This window comes from Lutra lutra, chromosome 7 (genome assembly GCF_902655055.1).
Source record: "Lutra lutra chromosome 7, mLutLut1.2, whole genome shotgun sequence".
Lineage (NCBI taxonomy): Eukaryota > Metazoa > Chordata > Mammalia > Carnivora > Mustelidae > Lutra > Lutra lutra.
In genome coordinates, this window is record NC_062284.1 from 71,109,943 (window position 1) to 71,134,164 (window position 24,222).

The 24,222-nt window shown below is 38.3% G+C and overlaps 1 protein-coding gene across 7 annotated transcripts in view; it reads right to left on the reverse strand.

Annotated features, from left to right (window-relative positions):
• Window positions 1–7,645: 7,645 nt before the first annotated feature.
• Window positions 7,646–24,222, reverse strand: part of ATOSA (atos homolog A) — a 95,570-nt gene continuing 78,993 nt past the window's right edge. For 6 of the 7 annotated variants that reach the window (XM_047735886.1, XM_047735884.1, XM_047735883.1 and 3 more), the window contains 4 exons: window positions 19,187–19,345; window positions 13,991–14,059; window positions 11,503–11,702; window positions 7,646–8,234 (listed from right to left, as the gene is read on the reverse strand). In XM_047735886.1, the coding sequence (XP_047591842.1) occupies window positions 8,081–8,234; window positions 11,503–11,702; window positions 13,991–14,059; window positions 19,187–19,345 (582 nt within the window). In that variant the 3' untranslated portion in view covers window positions 7,646–8,080. Of the gene's footprint in view, window positions 8,235–11,502; window positions 11,703–13,895; window positions 14,060–19,186; window positions 19,346–24,222 lie in introns of those variants that run through there. The other variant, XR_007128521.1, reaches the window with a different exon arrangement.

The window sequence follows — 24,222 nt, forward strand, 5'->3', positions numbered from 1 at the left end:
CCTGCTCAGAGAAGCCGCATCAGGGCAGGGACCTTGTCCATAGATGCTCATATTTTACTCCCAGAGCCCAGCATGTCCTAGATGTTCAATAAATATCTAATGAAGGAATTAAAATTCCATTTATTTGTCTACTCCCGGGAGTCCACTCCCACAATTTTACTGAAACCCCTGGCACCAAACTCATCCATGACTTTCTTAATTACCGTATCTGTTGACTTTAACTTTAATTCTCATTCTAATTGACATCTGAATAGCTACCGGCAATACTATACAGGGTCGTTCCTGTGAAGTGTCTCTCAGAAACCTGGAAATTAGGTTGCCCGTCTAAGAGTTAAACTGGTAGACAGCAACAGATAATGAATGCAATTCTGCGCGAGTTTGGAAACCATCAAAACGTTCAGCCAGAGTTTCCTAGGAAGAATCTCACTCTGGGAGAATTGCACTGGGATTGCAACCGGATAAACAAAATCTTATACTGCAGTCTTTTCGGAGAAAAGAAGGAAGATGTTTGTCAGGCAAGCAAGTACTTAGAATACAAGAGTTCAAGAGGCCAGCTCTTTGAGGAAGATATCCTTTGAGAGTGTTTTGAGCTGGGCCAACTGTAAGAAACTTCTTAAGATCAACTATTGGTTCTCTTTCCATAATTGCAAAGTAACTTACTGAAAATTTGCCCTTTTTTCCTACAGAGCTATAGGAAGAAAGGATAATGCACTAGTTAAGCTAAGTGAAGCATCCAACAGTTGTATTTTCATTAATAAATTAGCATTCTGGAATATATCTTGTATCAATGTATTTGTGAGCTTGAGTTAAAATCTGAGACCACATATATAAAAAAATCAGTATGTGTGATCTTGGATAAAGAGATTCTCTTTCTGAAAGATAGTGACACACACATGAGGGCAAGTTTGAATTTCTGGGAGGCAGACTTTGGTCAATGGAAAATTTACAAAGGTCAGTGCCACATTCTGGAGACCTGAGAAGCCATCCCCCCCCCCCCCCCCCCAGGTATCACTCTTTGGGATCCTTAACCATGTACCTTAATGTTTAAAATCACACTCTGATCAACAACGACCTCTAGGATACTACTCTCTTATTCTCTTCTACTTCTCTGGCCATTCCTTCTTAATCTCCTTTATTGAGTCTTTACCTTTCTCTTAATTGGAGGATTCTAACAATTCTGTCCTTGGATCCCCTTCTTTTTCAAGTTTTACACTCTCCAGATCACTTCTACTTCTATATGTTCCAGGTGCTATCTATATATTCCAGGCCAGTGCTGTCCTTTCTATGATGATGGAAATAACTCTGTATCTGTGCTACCCAATACTAGTGACAATTGTCACTAGTCAGGAGCACCTGGGTGTTTCAGTTGGTTGAGCCTCCAACTCTTGATCTCAGCTCAGATCTTGATCTCATGGTCTTGAGTTCAAGCCCTGTGTTGGGCTCCATGCTGGGCATAGAGCATACATTAAAAACAAAAACAAGGGGCGCCTGGGTGGCTCAGTGGGTTAAGCCGCTGCCTTCGGCTCAGGTCATGATCTCAGAGTCCTGGGATCGAGCCCCGCATCAGGCTCTCTGCTCAGCAGGGAGCCTGCTTCCTCCTCTCTCTCTGCCTGCTTGTGATCTCTCTGTCAAATAAATAAAATCTTTAAAAAAAAAAATAAAATAAAAATAAAAACAAAAACAAAAAACAAGGAACAGGGGCGCCTCGGTGGCTCAGGAGGTTAAGTTGTCTGACTCCCCCCCCCCCTTTTTTTTTTGTTTGTTTACTTGAGAGAGAGAGAGCATGCATTGTGCAGGCTGAGGGGCGGAGGGAGAAGCAGACTCTCCATTGAGCAGGGAGCCCCAGGCAGGGCTTAAGCCCTGGATGGACTCAGTCCTGGGACTCTGGGATCATGACCTGAGCTGAAGGCAGATGTTTAATTGACTGTACCACCCAGGTGCCCCAAGTGTTCAATTCTTGATTTCTGCTCAGCTCATGATGCCTACTTAAGATTCTCTCTCCCTCTGCCACTACCCCCCATCTAAAAAATACAAAAAACAAAAAACAATGACTCTAATTTGACTACCAATCATTTGAGACGTGAATAGGGCAACTGAGAAACTGAATTTTGAATTTTATTTAATTTTAATTAAATTAGCCACAGGGACTAGAATCACTGAGAAACACTATTAACAGATTTTTTGTTAGGTATGCGGCAAGGTTCAAGTATTTTTCTTTTTTTTTTTTTTTAAGATTTTATTTATTTATTTGACAGACAGAGATCACAAGTAGGCAGAGAGGCATGCAGAGAGAGGAGGAAGCAGGCTCCCCGCGGAGCAGAGAGCCCGATGCGGGGCTCTATCCCAGGACCCCAGGATCATGACCTGAGCTGAAGGCAGAGGCTTTAACCCACTGAGCCACCCAGGCGCTCCAGGGTTCAAGTATTTTTGTTTAACCAAAGCTCCCCCTGGTGATTCTGATCCACACATGCACAAGACTTTTCAGGCTTGAAACTTGGTAGGTGTATAAAAGCTTAAAAAAGATCAGTGGTCTTTTAGAGGTGTAGGTGCCCTAGCTCAAGAGTTTGTAGGAGTAAAGGAGATAATATCCCACCCCAACCATTCCTCAAGCAGCTGAAAGAGGAAATCCACCTGCATCATTGCTGATATTGTAGCAAGTATCAAGAACAGAATACATTTGTCCCTCTGGAGTAGCTTTTCACTTTTGTATTGTCCACAGGGGAAGGAGCCTTCTCCACGCCACCAGAGGTGCTCACAATTTCCTCAGCCATTCCAAGCTAGAGACCTGGGCATGTCAGGTATGTCCCCATCATCTTGGAGGGGCACTGGATAGTTGTAGGGTGTGGCCTGGTTGATCATGGTGTTGTTTTTGGTGAAGGGGCTGAGGGTGGGCAGAATTGTAGTGTGCCCCCCTGCCATGGTGAAGGACGCAACCAGCACTGGCCCCCTGATCCAAGCATCACTGAGGAAGACTGAGTCTCCTGGCCATCTTAGTTGCAGTGGCAGCGGCACCAGCTTACTTTTTAAAAATATTTTATTTTTGGGCACCTGGGTGGCTCAGTGGGTTAAAGCCTCTGCCTTCGGCTCAAGTCATGATCCCAGGGTCCTGGGATCGAGCCCCACATCGGGCTCTCTGCTCAGTGGGGAGCCTGCTTCCTCCTCTCTCTCTGCCTGCCTCTCTGCCTACTTGTGATTTCTGTCTGTCAAATAAATAAGTAAATATTCTTTAAAAAAAATAATAAAAAAATAAAATAAAAAAAATTTATTTTTAAGTAATCTCTATACCCAATGTGGGGCTCAAACTCACAACCCCAATATCAAGAGTTGCACACTCCACCGATTGAGCCAGCCAGGCACCCCAAGAACAGAATACATTTATGATAGGAAGATAGAGGAAGAGTCTGGAAGATCAACTCAGGAAGCCAAGTGAGATAAAGAAAGCCAAAACCCTGAATATAAATGGTGACTTCTGTGAGCTAATCCCAGGGAACAAACATTACCTGAGTAAGGTCAGTTAACTGTAAAGAGAGCAGTTTCAAAAACTTCAGTGTCAGAAATGAAACCTAGAAATTGGTGGATGCCACTTCTCTAAGGACTAAGATGACAGTTCTTTATATGAATTAAAAGTACAAACAGGAAAATTTTGAATGAGTTGAAAAGAATGATGAATGGTGGGGTCTGGAAGAGACACCACAAACTTTAAACCTTTAAAATTTCTAAAAATGAGGTGCCTGGGTGGCTCAGTTGTTTGGGCATCTGACTCTTGATTTTGGGGTTGTGGGATTGAGCCCCACATCGGGCTCTCCACTGCTCACTCAGCATGGAGGCTGCTTGAGATTCTCTCTCCCTTTCCCTCTACTCCTCCAACTCCCCAACCTGCTCTCTCTCAAAAATAAAATCTCTTAAAATATTTACCACAATGTGTTTCTAAAATTTCCCTCAACTTTATTTGCATGCTTTCTGACTGTATACTAAGTTGAATGGCCTCTGAGTAGCTTTAGGACATTTCTTCCTAAAGTCCTTTTTTAAAAAAGATTTTATTTATTTATTTGACAGAGAGAGACAGCAAGAGAAGGAACACAAGCAGGGGGAGTGGGAGATGGAGAAGCAGGCTTCCTGCCGAGCGGGAAGCCCAATGCAAAGCGCGATCCCAGGACCCTAATATCACGACCTGAGCCAAAGGCAGATGCTTAATGACTGAGCCACCCAGGAGTCCCAAATCTTTTTTAAGTCTTTTTTTCCCTAATGATCAATAGGCATTGCCTTATATATCTCACTCATCACGCACAACTTATAAACTTTATTGCCAAGAATATTGATGAAAGTATATTTTATTTTATTTTTTTAAAGATTTTATTTGTGACAGATAGAGATCACAAGTAGGCAGAGAGGCAGGCAGAGAGGCAGGCAGAGAGAGAGAGAGAGAGAGAGAGAGAGAGAGAGGAGAAAGCAGGCTCCCTGCTGAGCAGAGAGCCCGATGTGGGGCTCGATACCAGGACCCTGGGATCATGACCCAAGCCGAAGGCAGAGGCCCTAACCCACTGAGCCACTCAGGTGCCCTGATGAACATATATTTTATGCCAGACCGTAATTTTTAGTGGAAAAAGAATGAAGAAAGAGGCAAAATTCCAGTGTAGTAGAACGGAAAAGACTTAAGCTTTAACTCAGATTTGAATCCAGATAGAACGGAAAAGACTTAAGCTTTAACTCAGATTTGAATCCTGAGTCTTCTGACAGTGAGACCTTGGGCAAGCTCTTCAAGCTTCCTTTTCTTTCATTATAGAATAGATTTATACTCTCTGCAGTATGGCTTTAAGTATTAAATAACATATAAATTGTTTACATTGACTGGTACATTCATAGTAGGCATTCATATGTTCTCTTCCTCCTCCCAGGGTCCAAGTTTAAAACATATATCTCACAAACTACTACAATAAAAATTTTTAGAGAGGATATCTTTCTCATAGATAATCCATGATGGAGTAGAATGGGCCAATTCCAATGCATATATAATTTTAGGAATTGAGAATGAATTCCTACCATGATGAAAAGCCTTCTTCCCATCTAGACTGACACTGTATTCCTAGGTCTAGTAGACCATAAGGAGTGTCAAATATCAAGATTTCACAGTGACCACCTCTATAAAGTTATAGCTGAAAGGGTGAACAGAGAAAGGGACTTACATAGTTATTTTACATATTTAAGTAGTGTGAAAAAATATGATAATATGTATTGCATGAATCTTTTAAGTTTGAAAAAGAGTCACTGCTTCATTCACAAAACTAATTAGCAAAGAGTGGGAATCCTTAGAATGAAGCCTTGAAAGAGAAAGGTTTTCCTTTTGTTCTGGGAATGACAAAGTCCTGGTGGGGGAAAATGGCAGGAGGGAATCTTTTTATTTTTTATTTATTTTTTTAAGATTTTTATTTGAGAGAGAGCAGAAGTTGGGGATAAGGGTTAGGAGTTGGGTGGGAAAGTGTCAGAGGGAGAGGAAGAAGCAGGAAAGTGTGGTCAAGTCTTGGCTTGTGACAGAAGCGGGGGAAAACAACTATTATGTTAGACATAGTGCCAGGGCAAGTGAGAGCAGACAGGTGCTGGGCGACCATATCTCAATTGGAAAAAACAATGTAGGCATAAGAGGCCCTAAAAAGAGGGACACAATTTCAGTACGTTTCCCTTGCACAAACTTGCAGCAAGAGCACAGGATGCACCCAGATGTTTCAGTCATCTTAAAATTTTCTTTAAAATGCCCATAAAGGGGAACCCGAGTGACTCAGCTGATCAAGCATCTGCCTTTGGCTCAGGTCATGATCCCAGGGTCCTGGGATTGAGCCTCACATGGGGCTCCCTTCTCAGCGGGGAGCCTGCTTTTCCCTTTTTCCTCTGGTTCTTCCCCTCTTGCACGTGCGCGCATGCGCACACACACACACACACTCACACACTCTCAAATAAATCTTACAAAAGGAAAAAAATGCTCAGAAACATGGAAAACCATGTTATTAGAAATAATCCTAGAAAGGTTACAGTGAGGTATCCACGTAAAAAGACACCTGCATACAACATACATCACTAATTTTTGAATTACTGGAGAGGTCAAAGAAACAATAATAATTTTAAAAAGGTATTTTGATGGTTTAAATGCTTGGTGTTTTTTCCAGGTTTTATATAGAATTACCAATATTAGGTCAATGTGTAAGAAATCAAGATGCATATATTAGAATACTGATTCCAACAATCAGATGACAGAATATAAGCAGGCATATTATCAATATTCTCACCCCATTTTCTCAATAACACAGATCCAGAAAAAGTTTAGAGAATTCCTGGAGTCAGTCCTATTAGATACTATTAGAGCTGGGACTACAATCCAAATGTTCTGGGTCCTAATTCCATGTTGCTTCCATGGTCTGAAAACTAAGAATAAATCTTCACAAATTTGTGCCATTGACAACATTTTTTTTTTTTTAAGCTTTATGGAATACCAATAGCCTTTTCTCTTAGCTGGTATTTTATTTTAAAGATTTATTTGAAAGTGAGTGAGCATGTGTGCGCATGTGTGGGGGGGGAGACGCAGAGGGAGAGAATCTTCAGACTCCCTGCTGAGCACAGGGCCCAATGAGGGGCTCAATCTCTCAACCCATAAGATCCTGACCTAAGCCTCATGAAATCATGAACAGTGTTGAAACCAATAGGCAGATGCTTAACCAACTGAGCCACCCAGGTGCCCTGTTGGTATTTTATCTGTGCCTTGTTGTCTGATCTCCTATTGTCCACTGTCAGTGCACAAACATCTAAAACCACTTTTCTAAGGGGGATGGAGGGAGGGCTTTTGCTGCATTCAGCCAAGTTCCCTTGCTTAGGAGTTTTCCTAGTTGCCAAATGCCTTCCTTCCATTGTGACCCTGAGCAAGAAAGTGATAAATTTGGGGGCGCCTGGGTGGTTTAGTCGGTTAAGCATCTGCCTTTGGCTCAGGCCATGATCTCAGTGTACTGGGACAGAGCAATATTGGGCTTCCTGCTCAGCAGGGGGTCTGCCCTCCCTTCTCCCCTTCCTCCCTGCTTATTCTCTCTCCAAAATAAATAAAAACTTTTTTAAAAGTGGTAAATTTCCTTGGGGAAGAAGCTCAAGACAACTTCCCTCTCCTCTTGTCTGCTATAAAGCTAGAATGGAAACTGTCTGATGGCTACCAGAAATCACTCAATCACATGAATGTCTCATCTAAAAATAAAAGCCAAATACACATTTCTTTGTTTTTTGCATATATTTACAATATAAATACTAAATTTACTTTCAAAGTACATATTCTTTTTAACAATTTGCAAAAGTTATCTAGCATGGGACAGCAATTTAATGTAAAGCCTCTGTAGTAGTAATTAAGGAAAAATAGAACTGTTTTAGGGATAAGGAGTTCTAGAAGGAGTATGAATGGGCATAATGATTTGAACTTGCAAAGGGAATGTGAAGCAGCTTAGTCCACATTGCACTGCCAAAACAGCATGTTAAAGGACTACAGCAACCTGGATGGGGTAAAAACTAGAGCTGAGAGATATAAAATGTACACATGCTTGCATAGTGCGTTAAAGAAGCTCAACATTTCATTCTCATTTTCAATAAATTAAATGAATAGTACTTAAAACACATCACACAAAATTAAAGATTTGTGCATATATTTTGGATTTCAACATTAATGTCAAAAATACATAGTATGATTTTACATATGATTTGTGCTACATTAGAACACTAGAGACAAACATCACTTGAGTATTAAGGAAAACATTAAATATTAAATAACTGAAAAATAAAATGTGTCAACACTAATCTAACTGGGGGGGGGGTGGTTTGCTATTGCAACATGTCCAATGAAGTGGTTTCAACAGTACAAAAAGGATTATTAGGACATGAGTGTTTCCAGTCTACTTGGAATATGTGGATCTCATTCCAGGAATCCTTTAATAAAAACTGGTCCAGGATAACAGGAGAGGATCCACTCTCCTGGTTGTTAATTGGTACACTCCGTTCTACACTAATTTTTACTTTCCAACTTGGGTACTGAGCGAATACTTTAAATTGTCACTCCTTATCAACATCTTGGTGAAAACTGAGGGTTTGTTGGCGATTCAGTGTAAGATTTGAGTTCATACGCAGCACCGCTATCAACTTCCATTGACTTTCTTGAGAACAGGAGCCGTACATCTCTATGGAGGTAGATCTTTCCAGATTTAGAACTCTGGAACCTATACAGACAAGCAAACAGAAAAATGCAACATTGCAGGCACTGAGTTTTTAAAACAAACAAACTTGAGGATTTAAATTTTGAAAGCAGGAAGAATTAGTCTTGCTACAATATTAAGAATGACTCTTTAACAAGATATTTATTTAGTCTCCTATTGCCAAAGTTTGTGCTGCTAGTTAAGTTGTCTCTCCCTTATTATTCACTACCTGAACAATCGACACTCCCTTTCCTCCTATGATCAGAGGCGCTTCTTTCTGTAAAGCTTGTTTCCCATACCATCCTACTTTCATCCCTGACACCGTAACACATGCACCTTCCCTCACCTACAGTGTCAAGTTTCAGTTCACATTAGTCAATCACACGACATTTGGGCTTTGCAGTTCTAGCATCTTCTAGTCACATCCATTTCACATAACTTGCCCTCTCCCAATTTTGAGTACATTAAAAAGGATTCCAAACTTGAAAAGTCACAACAGAAACTAATCAAGTATTGCGGAATTATTGCTATCATTAGTAATGGCTAGTAGCTAAATAAAGCCTAACAATCATTAAAAAGACAGAAGTTTGCAGTGAAATGAAAATGGTATCACAACTGTGTATGGAACTGTGTCGATACCCTGCTAATGTCTATGACATAATACAGGGGCTGGAGTCTTTTTTGTCCTATAAACTTGTCTGGAAGCTAGTCAAGCATACAAACATACTCTTTAGTGCTAATCTCTCTCATTTTCCCTTTGCATAGCAGAAATACTCTATGGATTTCTGATTTTTACTCCTAAATTAGCTGAAACATCTGGTGGTCAGTTGTATGTGAGTCAAATGTCAGCTTACTCTTCCATTCTGCCTGAAGTTTTTTTACCTTCTTAATCTGAAGGAGCAAACTGAGACCTTTAGCAAGTAGAACATACTCATACATATGTGGTATACTTCCCAAAGAGGTTTCTTTACAGCATTTAAAGTATCTGATCACCATGTGGGGATTATAAAGGCTGGGGTGGTTTATGTTTACTTTAGTGAATGCTGCTTAGGTAGTGCTATGGTGGTGAAACTTCAAGAGGAATGGTATCAAATGGAAGTGTAGAGAGTTGAATCTTATCCTAGATTGGGCGGAGAGCTATTCTTACAGTCTGCTATTTCATACCATTTCTCTTTTTAAAGTCTTCCAAGTCTGTTTTCAGATTTTTATTCCACAATCTATAACACTTCCCATCAGGCTCATAACAGGTAGTGTAGAGTTGGGTTTAAAAACATTGAGCCAGAGGCACCTGGGTGGCTCAGGGGGTTGAGCTTCTACCTTCAGCTTGGGTCATGATCTTAGGGTCCTGGGATCAAACCCCATATCAGGATCTCTGCTCAGGAGGGAGCCTGCTTCCCTCTCTCTCTCTCTCTGCCTGCCTCTCTGGCTACTTGTGATCTCTGTCTGCCAAATAAATAAAATCTTAAAAGAAAAAAACAACACAGGGGTGCCTGGGTGGCTCTGTGGGTTAAGCCTCTGCCTTCGTCTCAGGTCATGATCTCAGGGTCCTAGGATCGAGCCCCGCATCAGGCTCTCTGCTCAGTGGGGAGCCTGCTTCCTCCTCTCTCTCTGCCTGCATCTCTGCCTACTTGTGATCTCTCTCTGTCGAATAAGTAAATAAAATCTTAAAAAAAGAAAAACCACACCTCTCCCCCAAAAACAAACACTGAGCCAGTTTAACATGTCCCCAGGATTCAGAACACCAGGCAGAAGACCCCAAGGCAAAAGTACCATTTAAGCAGTACTAGACTTTTTCAAGTATGAGACTTGAGTGGACAACTCTTTATTCATTCTAGACCACCACAAGGTAGATCTATTGAAAGATAGCTGGTGGTCCCCATCAATAGCAGATTAAAGTCTTCTGCCTGGGCCCTGGATGAGAGGTGCCTCCTTCTCAGGAAGAGCAACTTCTGGAGCAAGGAGTTAGGCTAAAATGAATTACTCTCGCTGATGTGACTGACAACTTACTATGAACAGCGTCAGAAAATTACTAAGAACAGAGCTATAAACAAAAGGTTATTCAGGGGCAACTGGGTGGCTCAGTCAGTTAAGCATCGGCCTTTGGCTCAGGTCATGATTCCAGGGTCCTGGGATCCAGCCCCATGTTGGGGTCTCTGCTAAGAGAGCTTCTCCCTCTCCCTTTGCGTACTGCTCTCCCTGCTTGTGCTGTCAAACAAATAAAATCTTGGGGTGGGGGAAGGCTATTCAGCTCTCTGTTAACCAATAGATTTGCTCATTGCCTGACAGCTACACTCCAGAATTTAAGGGCAGAAAACCTAGTCCCAGAATACTGGCAACTTGGACCTCAAGGGCAAACAGCTTCTCACAACCTAGTGCTGTGACCTGGGTAGCAAAAGTCAGAGGAAAAGGTACTTCTGATGGAATTACTACAATATAAACTCTTTTTGAGAACAGAGATTTTCACGCTGTTGTTTCCCTAGTGCCCAGGAGCATACCTGACACATAAATACTTGTTAAATGAATGAATGAAAGTTAAAAACGTTCCCTGCCCAATACAGTAGCCACTAACCACATGTGGCTACTGAGCACCTGAAATGTGGCTACTTCACATTGAGTTGTGCTGTTCCTATCAATCTCTATTTGATTTCAAACACTTACAAAAGGATGTAAAAATACCTCATTCATAATTTTTTAAAAAGATTTTATTTATTTATCCGACAGAGAGAGAGAGATCACAAGCAGGCAGAGAGGCAGGCAGAGAGAAGGAAGCAAGCAGGCTCCCTGCTGAGCAGAGAGCCTGATTTGGGACTCGATCCCAGGACCCTGAGATCATGACCAAAACGAAGGCAGAGACTTAACCCACTGAGCCACCCAGGCGCCCCTATGTGGGTTTATAACACTTGGGTATGTTGAGTTAAATAAAACACATTCATATTTCCTCTCTCTTACTACTTTTTTTAATGTGGCTACTAGGAAATATAGAGCTGCATGTGCAGTTCATATAATAATTCTATTGGTTTCAAAAATGTGTTTCACTGCCCCAGATAGGTGATCATTTGTTTTGATATAAAATATTTTACATTACATTGCTATAAATGAAAACTCTCCTAATTCAACAAGTAACAATGACTGCAGGAAGATACCCTATGTGTTTTCTGCATCTTGGCATATGAAAAGTTTCCAAATTAAGCAAATTCCAAAGGACACTGGTCTAGTCAGAGTGACAGGTGTTAAACTAAAATTTTGAAGTTCTTCTTTAGTAACGTGCTTTCATATATATTTGAAACATTACCTCAGATGTATGAGGTAGCGTAATAACCGTTCTTCTGCATGTCGGATGTTTTCTTTATTAACAGTTCTCTTCATTTCTTGTTTAACAGGTACAGAAAAAGTTCTTTGTCGAAGGAATGTCTGATGATTGGCTGGCATATCTCGTAAGTCATATATCACAACAAACATCTTCACCACAGTCTTATTAGGATTAAATAAGGTCTGAAGAAACAACATAAAAATTATTCTTTAAAAAGTGGTTTGTTGATTTGATGCAAAATGATTGTGCCAATAATAAAATAGTTTTTTAATAAGTTAATTCCAGTGGATATAATTCAGTTTTGGAAACTAAAGTTAATAACATCTTAAAAGTTTATGAAGTAATATTCAATTTTTTAAAAAAAGTTTCAATTTTTTATTTCCCAATAATACAAAATCCTGTAACAAATCAAAATTTTTAGTCACAAATTTCATATTAGACAATACATAGCTTTTACTCTTTGTTCAGATTTTAAGAAATGCTTCCACTAAAGTAAGCACAATACACCCTTACTGGATTAAAACATTCCAGTTCACTTATTTCAAATATTAGCTTTATTAAAGTGTGTGAACTGCGAAATACTCAGAATATTAATTTTCCTTACATTTTTAATAGTGAGTAAATAGAAAAATTTAAAATAGCTGGGTAAAACTAGACTTTTTGGTATATTAGGTACATATAGTTATATAAAATTAAAAATGTGTTCTCAAAAAAGAGAAATTTCCTTATTTGGAAATTTTTCTGAGTTTAGAAAATAAAGTTCATTATTATTAGTTACAAAGTAGGATGAATAATACTTCATGTTCTTACAGTTGGATTCATTGCAAAAACTGTAGTGACACTAAACTTTTAAAAAATCACCAATACCATAATAGACCAAAATACATATCCTTAGTGAAGACTGAATTAAATTCAACTGATACATGGCTATTAATAATTGAAGGAATATTATTTTTTTTAAAGTACTAATTTTTAAACAAGATCCCAAGCTGCTGATCTGACTTTAACCAAATTACCAACACATCAATAGGTAACTTGGTGCCCATGCTTTCAGAAGCTCATCCGTGGCACTGGACATCACTCACTGAATCAAAATGAGAAATATATCAATATTATGATCCAACTTTTGAAATCTAGTGAGTCTTAAGATTAAGGCTAATACATTCAAGAACCACAACAACTAGCAAGCCAGGAGTTCAAACCATGTTTATATATAATTAAACTATTTAAGGAATGAAAGACATACCTAAGTTTCAGATTTAAAATTAATCATTTTAAAAGTTGGCTGTTCTCAAACAAGAGGTATGAATATGCTGCCTCTGGGTCATTATTATGACAACTGATAGCTAGCTTTCCAGTGACCTACTCTGTCACACGAACTACATAGCCAGAGGTGAGAGAACAAGAAGATTATCACTCATTTAAGTTCAAGAAATGCATTTAACATAGAAGTATTACTTTAATATGCAGTGATGCTTTCTTGGTAAAATTTATATATGTGTATATACTGCATTATATGCACACATACGTATTACATAGTACTGTGTTTCATCCCTGTGAGACAGGAAATAAATGTACAGACCCCTTGCTGTATTTGAACAATGGTGATGAGTAAAAGTGGTCTGGTGAAACACTGATCACATTGAGGCCAAAAGACATCAATAAGAAGGCTTACTGAATTAGACCAGATCCTGAGTGTAAGGAACTTAGCTAGGTTTTTTTTTCCTTTTTAAATTTCAGCTCTATTGAGTTATAACCAACAAATATCAATTAGATTCTTTTTAGTCTGTAAGCGCCAGCTTTGGAAAATAGACTTCTGGGCCTGCAGGATTATCCTGGGTCTGACTTGGAGATGAACTCAATCACAAACTGACCTTGATAACAAATAAGTCTTCTGAGAATGCAAGACCAATGATGAATGATTGCTCTGGGCTAGAGGAATTTTCCTGAGCCAAAACTAGATCAACACCTAGACCAAAAGAGAGGGTGCCTTCTCTGCACTCATATCTGTCAGACTACATTTCTACTTTGTGTAACCATCTTAGCAGATTAACTTCGAAATTATTACACTAGGGATCATATAATTTTGTTTTCCAAGGTTTCCTGACAAAGCAATACTAATAGTTGAGGTCTTCTTTGAGATAGGTCAATCTCAGTCTGGCTAATTATATTAAATTGAAGGCACTGGTAATGTTAGTTCTAATTACACTGAAAATAGCTCTATTCAAGTTATGTAAACTGGCATATACTATTTTTCTAAAGCATTCACCTTCATTAGATTAGTTATGCTTTCCTTTTATGAAGGTCCCCACATGGCCATTCCTGGGGCAGAGCAGGGAAACTCCAAAGAAAGCTGCAGCCCCACTGTTACTTACCAAAGTTGTTGCAGCAGCAGTAGCAGGAGAAAGGGCTAAGTTCTATATGTATGTGAGAGAATGATTATTGCAATTGTAGGCTATAAAACACATACCACTTGTATTGTTCCTGAAGGAGGTACTCGATAACCCCTTTTACCAAGGGACTCTAAAGTAATCACACCCTTGAAATAAAAGAAGACAAATTGAGTACAAACTGATGCACATGTAAATAAAAGACTAAAAATAATAAACCATGTAATTACTAACATTTTAGAATTTTACTTGTATGCAAAAATATTCCCATCGATAGGTACATTCGGAGTATGGAACAGTGAGGGTCCAGAAAGGATTACTGTTCTTCCTGGAGATGTTGCAATGAATAATATATAACACTACACTGCTTGAAATTTATAGTAAGATATAAAATACAGAAATAAGAAGCTCCTTGACTGAAAAGGAAATAAGGGAGAAGATGGGATTATTCCCTTGTTATCACACGGGAGGATGGAAATGAAGAAGCAATCAGTTTACTGTTCTTTGGACATGTAAGAAGTCAGGAATGCAAAGGGGTCTAAGTCTTAGCCAACAGTGAAGTTAATTTTTCAGTCGGTGAGTTAAATTAATATATGGATTTCTGACTATACAGACAGACCAGCATCAACAGACTCATCTGTGAACGTCTTAGAAATGTACAATTTATGATTCTCCCTAGACCTACCAAATCAAAGCTGTATTTTAAGATCCCCCAGATGATATCATATGTACATTAAAGTTTGAGAAGTACTGCCATTCTATATTAAGTAGTTTTCTACTTAATATAGCATGTTCTAGTCACTACAGAAGCCCAAATGACAGCAAACAAGCATAAATTAAAACAAGGAAAGCTAGAATTGCACATGTGAAAATTTCTAGATAGGCAAGATGACCAAATGACTACAGGTGGTTAATTGTGATATTTAATTCTTAGATAGCTTTCAGAAAGGAAGGCTGATTCATTTAACTGGGGTAACAGTTTCAAGTAGTTAAATAGAATAATTGCATGTTCTACATTTCATATGCCAACATTTTATATTGTACATGCCAAAACATGTCGAACTTCAGTAGAAGTAAATATAAAACAGGGCTGTCCCATCAAACATCTCTGTTATTTGTAAGACAGACCAGGGTTGGAGGGTGAAAAAAGCATGCAAACGTATAAAGGAGGGCCAGACTCTGCTATGTGAGTCAAGTGCCAACCTCCGACTATTAAATTAACACATTAATATTAGGAAATATTCGTGGAAATGGTCACTGAAAGGACATAGGTTGTTCTTGTCTAATCTGATTTACCACATGGTCATTTAAAGCATGAAAAAAAGCCTATCAACAAACTGCATTCCTAATCAAAGCAGTAATGAAGCTTTAAACAATTTCTCTCTTACAGTCTGGTTTATGTGAAAAAAAGCTATGGTATATAATGCCCCTCTTCTTCCTAGTTCCAGGAAAAAAAAAGTAGAATATAACCAAATAATAGCTATCTTTATAATCACATTGATATAGGCAACACATTACCATTTTCCTTGCTACCTTCCCCTAAATACATTTAAGAGAACTGATGGGGCAAAAACTACAATAAAGACTATATTTAGGGGCGCCTGGGTGGGTCAGTTGGTTAAGCAACTCCCTTTAGCTCAGGTCATGATCCTGGAGTCCCAGGATGGAGTCCCGTATCAGTCTCCCTGCTCAGCAGGGGAGTCTGCTTCTCCGTCTGACCCTCCTCCTTCTCACGCTCTCTCTCTCAAATAAATAAATAAAATCCTAAAAAAAAAAGGACTATATTTATTTCCTTTAATAGCTTTATTCCTTTATTAACTTTAATAGCTTTCAGAACATGGTAACAGTAACTATATCAATTTATAAAGACAGTATGTATATTTTTAAAACCTTATAGTATATGCCTACACTTTACAACTATTTCTAAGCAATATAAGACCAATAGGGGCATTCATAAGTTAGGAATTTTAGATACAAATTGGGAAACTATGTGGAATTTCATTAGTATTATTACTAATTTATTATTTGTTATATTTTAATAATTTCATTATTTTAGTTGGTCACCATATTAATATAGCTACCTATAAAAAATTATAGTGTTTAACATAAAGAAGAAAAATACATTTTTTTCTGGCATTATAGAATGGAATAGGAAGGTTAAGGTAAACTAAGTTGGGTCAAAATCACACACAAAAACTCCTCAAATAACTCTGCTGTAGAGACTACGCAATAAGTAAAATGAAAAGAAGTTTATCTTAATTTGGTGAATTACAAATACAAAAAATATATATATGGTCCTGTTAATATGATGATAATTGAAGTCATACCATGAATTTACCACTGGCATACATTCCTTAAAACATTTACCTGGTTCCACCATTCAATAGTTTCTAAACAGTGAAATATTGTTATGTAGCAGTTGGATAACATTTTTACCACTGATGCCCAAATTGGAGAGAGATTACGTGGCTTTGAGCTAATCTTTAAGTGATTATTTAATGAAAAAATCCTGTACCACTTCTATACCACAAAGACAGAATTTTCAGTTCTTGTGCCAAATTGTATGTTTATGAGTCATCTGTGTTATTTGTGATGAGAGATCCCAAGGTGTCTCAGTTCTGCTGGTCTGTGATATATACTATCTTGTCAAAATGTGATCAATCCTTTGAAAATACACTAAACTACCAAAATGTAGAAGAAACAAGATTAATTTTATTTAGTAGGAAAGATTTGTGGTCTAAGATTTGAACTAGGTCATTTACAAAAGGAACCCATTCCAAATGAACAAAATAACCTAGAAAAAATTTAATTACACAATGGGAAGTTTACTGAAGAATATTATCTGAGAACAGCAAGTCAGGGATTCTGAAAGGACAGACTAAGCCAACTCAATAACCTGATTCATACCCTTTCCATATCAAAAGTTGTAATCATGTGTGTGTACTTTCTGGAGACAAAGTGACAAAACCTTGTATCTCTTAATTCTATGTGTTTTAGATGTCAGCTAAAATCAAAGATTAATGCTGGTCTGCTTTTTAAAAGCAGAGTTCAAATTCTCTCTTGCTTGTAAATTTCACTCAAAGATATTTACTTGAGCTGATTTCTAGCCATCTGCTCTTTTATCTTGTTTCTAAGTCATCCTAACAGTCACTGGGGACTTTGTACATTATGACAGATTACAATATTGTAGACCTTACATTTCCATCCTGTATTACTAAACGTCAATAGAATATGTGAAACTGATGAGATTTATTGATGTCCTGGTAAAGTAAAATGGGTACCTTTTATCCTGGTAAAGTAAAATGGGTACCTTTTATAGTTCTATTTTAATATTGTAAGCACTCCAGAATGATACATTTATTCTGATACTGAACTTACATCAGTTGTACTTTCCATGTTACTAGTTATCCAAAATTAGCTGTTATTTTTTCTAAATTATACTGGAAAAGTAGATACATCTTTCCATGGTAAATGAATATCAGGTGGCTTTGTGATAACTGGGCAGGTCTGTGAAGGAATGGGTCTTTGTTTTATTTTTTATTTTTTTAAAGGATTTTATTTATTTATTTGAGACAGAAAGATACAGAGAGAGAGCGATGAGCGAGCGAGCACGAGCAAGGGGAGATGTAGAGGGAGAAGCAGACTCCCTGCTGAGCCAGGAGCCTAATGTGGGGCTCGATCCCAGGATGCTAGGATCATGATCTGAGCCAAAGGCAGATGCTTAACCAAGTGAGCCACCCAGGCACCCCTGGGTCTTTGTTTTAGATAATAGTTACTGTTGTGCATCTTTATGACTATGATCCATAATTGTAAATGTTATTGGGGAAAGAAAACCTGAATAAATGAGCAGATACCATGATGTTGTTTTTAAATAAAAGTATGAAACACTGGTCATGCTCTTAAATAAAAATTTTCAGGGACACCTGGGTGGCTCAGTCAGTTGAGCACCTGTTTTTAGCTCAGGTCAAGGTCCCAGAGAGTCCTAGAATTGAGCCCAGTGTCAGGTTCCCTGTTCAGTGTAGAGTCTGCTTCTCTCTCTCCTTCTGCTCTTCCCCTGCTCATGCTCTCTTTCATTTGCTCTCTCTCAAATAAATAAATAAAATCTTAAAAAAAAAAAATTCACCCTTAGAATGCAGTAAGGCTAAAATAATTTTCCTTGAGAGAACTGGACCAATAATGAACAGGCTATATTTAGGTCCCCCAAAATGTATAATTTCATTTCCTCTGTTGTTTCTTAATTGCACAGAATTCCCTTTTTACAGCTTTTAGTCCTTGACAATCTAGAAGGTTGGGGAGAGGGATATTAGGAGAGGAATCAATAGGAGAGGGTCATGTGATAAGCTAGGAAATTCAAGCAGCAAGGCCGGAGCTGTAAACTTCTGTAACTACAGCAATTTCTATTTGTATACAGCAAAGTAAGACCTAACATGAAAACACAGATCTGACTCCCCAATTGATACCACTACTGTAAACTTCTTACAGACTTGCACTGTTAGTCTCCTCTCCATCTCTGTCTTTTGTAAAGTGCTGAAACTAAACATACACTTGGACCCTGTCACATTTTTGGAGTTGAAGGCTTGTTTTATCCTCAAGTAATCAAAAACAAAAACAGGAAAGATGAAATCATAGGATCATAAGGCTCAAAACTGCTCTAAATTACCCTTGGTTATCTTACTCTCCCCGTTAGAACATACGTATGGAAACAGAAATAGCTAGGATTAGAAATCAACTCTAGGATTAGAAAAAAATGGTCTCAAAACAAATAGGAGAAAGGGGGTAAAAGGGTCTCACAGAAGACTTACTTCACCAAATCGTTAACTAAATCTTCCTGAGATGAGGATCACGCGGGAAGGCAACACTTGTGGGACCAGGGTACACAGTAAGCACTTGAGAATTTGTGGGAACTCAGCAAGATATGAAATTATAGTGTCACTAATAGTTTTTCATTTTTTTAAATCACATAAAAACAAGTAAATTTTCAGCAGAGCCTCAAATGCAAAAGAGGAAATTTGTTGTTAGAGCTAGCTGAAAAAGAAGTTGTGAGGTAACATTTTAAAAATTATGTTCAGTTAGCCAACATATAGTAGTACATCATTAGTTTTTGATGGAGTATTCAATGATTGTGAGGTAACACGCTGGTATTTTAGTCTCATTCAGCCTTTAGTTTTAGGAAATGCTTTGTTTCAAGCATTACGAGAAAGCAGTCTTAAATCTCTTTAAAGACATTTGTCATTAAATTGATTTTAGCAGACAAAGATAATTTTTAAAATACTTGCCATATAAGGAGAGGGAGCATTATCATCTGAAACACTGTAGAATGACACTTCAACGGGAAGAGTCAAATGTGTGGGGCAGAAAACACCACTTGCCCCTACCTCAGCAGTGAAACCATCAACAATGCCAAGAGGGTCTAACCGATAGTTTAAGACAGATTCCTGGAAGACAAAATTTTTAAGAAATAAATTTTAGAAGTTGACACACATCCTGTTTTTTGTCTGTTTTTCATTTAAAGAAATATCACGCTTTCTGGCACTAAAAAAATATGGTTGCTACTCAAACAGAATCCAACAACACATTAAAAAATATCATTCACCACAATCAAGTAGATTTATTCCAGGGATGCAAAGGTGGTTTTAATACTTGCAAATCAATTAATGTGATGCATAACTTCAATAAGAGAAAGATAAAAACCATAGGACCATTTCAATAGACACAGAAAAACATCCATTCATAATAAAGGCCCTCAACAAAGTAGGGTTAGAGGGACCATACCTCAACATAATAAAGGCTATCTATGAAAACCCCACAGTGAACACCATACTTAAAGGGGAAATCCCCCAAGGTCAGAAGAAAAGGATGTTCACTTTCACTTTTACTCAACATAGTACTGGAAGTCCTAGTCACAGCAATTAGAAAACATAACATTACATTGTTTATTACACTGAAATTAAAATCAAATTAAATAGGAGCACCTTGGTGGCTCAGTCCATTAAATATCCCACTCATGAGCTCAGCTCAGCTCTTGATCTCAGGGTCATGAGTTCAAGCCCTACACTGGGCTTCATGCTGGGCATGAAACCTACGTTATTTTTTTTTTTTTTAAAGATTTTATTTTTATTTACTTGAAAGAGAGACAGAGAGAGAGAGAGCACAGGAGCAGGGGGAAGGGGCAGAGACAGAAGTGACTCCCTGCTGAGCAGGGAGCCCAATGCAGGGCTCCATCCCAGGATGCTAAGATCACGACCTGAGCTGAAGGCAGCCACTTAACCAACAGCCACCCAGGTGCTCCTGAAGCCTACTTAAAAAGAAAAGAATGACAAATCAAACATAGAACAAACAAATAAGGTGGCTAACATTTACACATCCTCACTTCATACATTTATCAGACCTGTCATCAACTTGTCCCCCATCAATCTTCTACCATTGTATGAAGTTTGGCCTCCTCTCACTATTCCAACTCACACTTAACTATCCTTAAACTTCACCGTTAGTTAAACCTAATTGTTTAATATGTTATTCTTAATCTCTGTAAATAAAAATATGTTCTAACAGAGAAGGTATAATATCAGAAATTTTTGTACTCTTCAGAGAGCCTATCTACAAGGTACTGGCCATAGAGAAGCACTTTAAATCTTGTTAATAGGGGCGCCTGGGTGGCTCAGTGGGTTAAAGCTTCTGCCTTCGGCCCAGATCATGATCCCAGAGTCCTGGGATCGAGCCCTGCATCGGGCTCTCCGCTCAGCGGGGAGCCTGCTTCCCCCTCTCTCTCTGCCTGCCTCTCTGCCTACTTGTGATCTCTGTCAAATAAATAAATAAAATCTTAAAAAAAAAATAAATCTTGTTAATAGTCATATGCAAAGAGAGGGCCAAGCACCTGAAACTTCAACTGAAAAATAATTCCTTCTTTAAAAAATAACATTATATGTGACATATGTTTTATAGTTTAACTTGTCTTTAACATTGGAGAAAAACTTAAAAGCAAAGAAATAAAGGGGTGTCTTGGTGGTGCAGTAGGTTAAACTTCCAACTCTTAGTTCCAGCCCAGGTTATGATCTCATGTTTGTGAGATCAAGCCCCATGTCAAGTCAGCTTGAGATTTTCTATCCCTCTGCTCATGCTCTCTCTCTCAAATAAATAAGTAAATAAGTAAATAAATCTCGCCCCCCCAGAACCCCAGAAATACAAATAGAGAAGTTTCTTTTTTTTCATTTCTTTCAAGCTCATTTGCTGAAAATCACTTTTAACAATTTAGTGCTATCTTGCTAGGTATGAAAAACATTTTAAACTTTTCACAAGCTCTCATTTATATACATATATCATACATATACACATTTATCATGAAATGTGAGTACCATATCTTTGATTCAGTAGTTGTCTGGGAAAAAAGGAACACTGGAAGCCATCACGAGCCTGATAGTTTGTGTACTGTAAAGTTCAAACTGTGACATTAGCAATTCTGAAATTCCCAATTAAAAAGCTAACAACAAAAGACCTATGTTATAACCAAGCTTCTAAGCTCCCTTCTGCCCTGCAATCAATCCAATGCATATTCTGTGATTTGACCACTCAGTCTCATGGCTGCAACTCTCTTCCCTACCACCATTAACATAGCTCAGACCCTCACAACCTCTCCTCTGAACAAGTACATCTTCTAATTAAGTCCTTCCTACTCTAGTGTATCCTTTGTATTATGGGCAGAATTGTTTTTCTACAAACAAACAAACAAACAAAAGGTATTATTATCACCTACTAGACAAAACTTCATGCTTCCTGCTATTAGATCAAGTCAAATCTTCCTAGCATGGCATGTAAGTCCTACCCTAGGTTTCTTGACTCCTTTCTCCCTACTTGCACAGAGTATCATGCTCCAAGTCAAGCTGATGCTTTCCAACATCATCATATTCTGTTGCTACTTTTGCAAATGTAGTTCCCTATCTAAAATCCCTTCCCACTCCTCATGCAAATTTACTTGACAAATTCCTACTTATCTTTTGTAACTAAGCTCAAGTGACAGTTCCTCAGTAAAGCTTTCCTCAGTTCCTTTAGCACAGAGTGGATATGGGAGGACTGAGTTAATTTCTTTTACAATGATAATTACTTGAGTTTATAAATCACTTACATATTCAGTTGACTGTAATATCTATAAGGCAGGAATGTTATCTAGCTTTGTACTCCTAGCATACAGCACAACACATGGTAGTTACTCAAAAATATTTCCTAGGGGCGCCTGGGTGGCTCAGTGGGTTAAAGCCTCTGCCTTCGGCTCAGGTCATGATCCTAGGGTCCTGGGATTGAGCCCGCATCGGGCTCTCTGCTCAGCTGGGGGTCTGCTTCCCCCTCTCTCTCTGCCTGCTGCTCTGCCTACCTGTGATCTCTGTCAAATAAATAAAATCTTAAAAAAAAACTTAAAAAAATACCTCCTAAATAAAATAAATCTAAAGATGGGTAACATTTTCATAGGAAGAACACATAAAAAATTATTATGGATAAGGCCAATGGCCTATATTAGTTTCTGACTTTATTCAGCTTTTAATGACTTTAATATATTAGCAACGCATGCTAGACCCTCCTCAGTGCAAAACAAGAAAAGGAAATACAGGTATGGATTACAAAGTAAGAAATAAAACTGGCCCAATTTATAGAAGATATGAGTATCTATGTAAAGAAACCCCAAAGAACAACTACAAAATCAATAAAATCAATAAACTGAGCAAGGTCATAGGCAATTACACACACACACACACACACACACACACACACACAAACACCCAATCACTTGTATTTTAATATACAGTAATGAAGGACTGAAAGTTAGAAAACTTTCTTTAAAAAAAATTTTTTTTTTTTTAGAGAGGGGAAAGAGAGCATGCACCAGGGGGAGGAAGATGGCAGAGAGAGAAGAGAATCTTAAACAGGCTATGTACTGAGTGTAGAGCCCAACGAGGGTCTTGGGTCTCAATCCCACGACCCCTGAGACCTCAGCCTGAGCCAAAATCAAGAGATGGACAATCAACTGCACCACCCAGGAACCTGAAAATTAAAAACCTTTTAACTAAAATTTATAATATCACCTGAAAACATGGATTAGTTAGATATAAATCTACAGAAGTATGTTTAAGATATATGCATGCTGAAAACTACAAAAAAAATCAATGAAAAAAATAAAATTTTTAAATTTTAAAAAATCAATGAAAAAGAATAGCTAAATGAATGCAGAGATACACTATATTCAGATATGAAAAGATTTAATATTCTGGGGCACCTGGCTGGCTCAGTTGGTAGAACATGCAACTCTTGACCTCAGGGTTATAAGTCTGAGCCCCACACTGGGTGTAGAGGTTACTTAAAAATAGAATCTTAGGGGCGCCTGGGTGGCTCAGTGGGTTAAAGCCTCTGCTTTCGGCTTGGGTCATGATTCCAGGGTCCTGGGATCGAGCCCCGCGTCGGGCTCTCTGCTCAGCAGGGAACCTGCTTCCCTTCCTCTCTCTCTGCCTGCCTCTCTGCCTGCTTGTGATCTCTGTCTGTCAAATAAATAAATAAAATCTTTAAAAAAAAAATAGAATCTTAGGGGCGCGTGGGTGGTTCAGTCATTAAGCTTTAGCCTTTGGCTCAGGTCATGATCCCAGGGTCCTGGGATTAAGCCCTGCATTGGGCTCCCTGCTCTGCTGGAAGCCTGCTTCTCCCTCTCCCACTCCTCCTGCTTATGTTCCCTCTCTCGCTGTGTCTCTCTGTCAAATAAATAAATAAAATCTTTAAAAAGATAAAAAATTTTAAAAGCTAAAAAAAAAAAATCTTTTAAAAAAGATTTAATATCCTTAAGATGTCAATTTTCCATGTACTGATCTATATCAATGCAATCCAAACAAAATCTCAGCATACTGTTTTGTAGAAATAGATAAGCTAACTCTAAAATTTACATGAAGAAGGTGAAAGGAACTAGAATGGTGACAGCGATTTTGAGAAAGGATAACATGTTAGACAACTCAAATTAATTCACGTCAAGACTGGAATAATATGACATTCATGTTCATAAAAATCAAACAGTTGATTATAAACTTTGTGTCATATATAAATATTAACTCAAAATGGATCAGAGAACTAGATGCAAAAGCTGAAACAATAAAGATGTCTAGAAAAAATGTTTCCTGATTTTGGATTAGTAAGTAGTTCTCAACCAGGGATGTATGTCAGTGTTCAGAGACTTTTTTTTTTACCTGCTACAAGTGGAGGGAGGGGCAGACAGTGGTACTGGACTGTAATGGTTAGAGGCCAAGGATTCTGCTAAATATCCTACAATGCTTAAAACAGATCA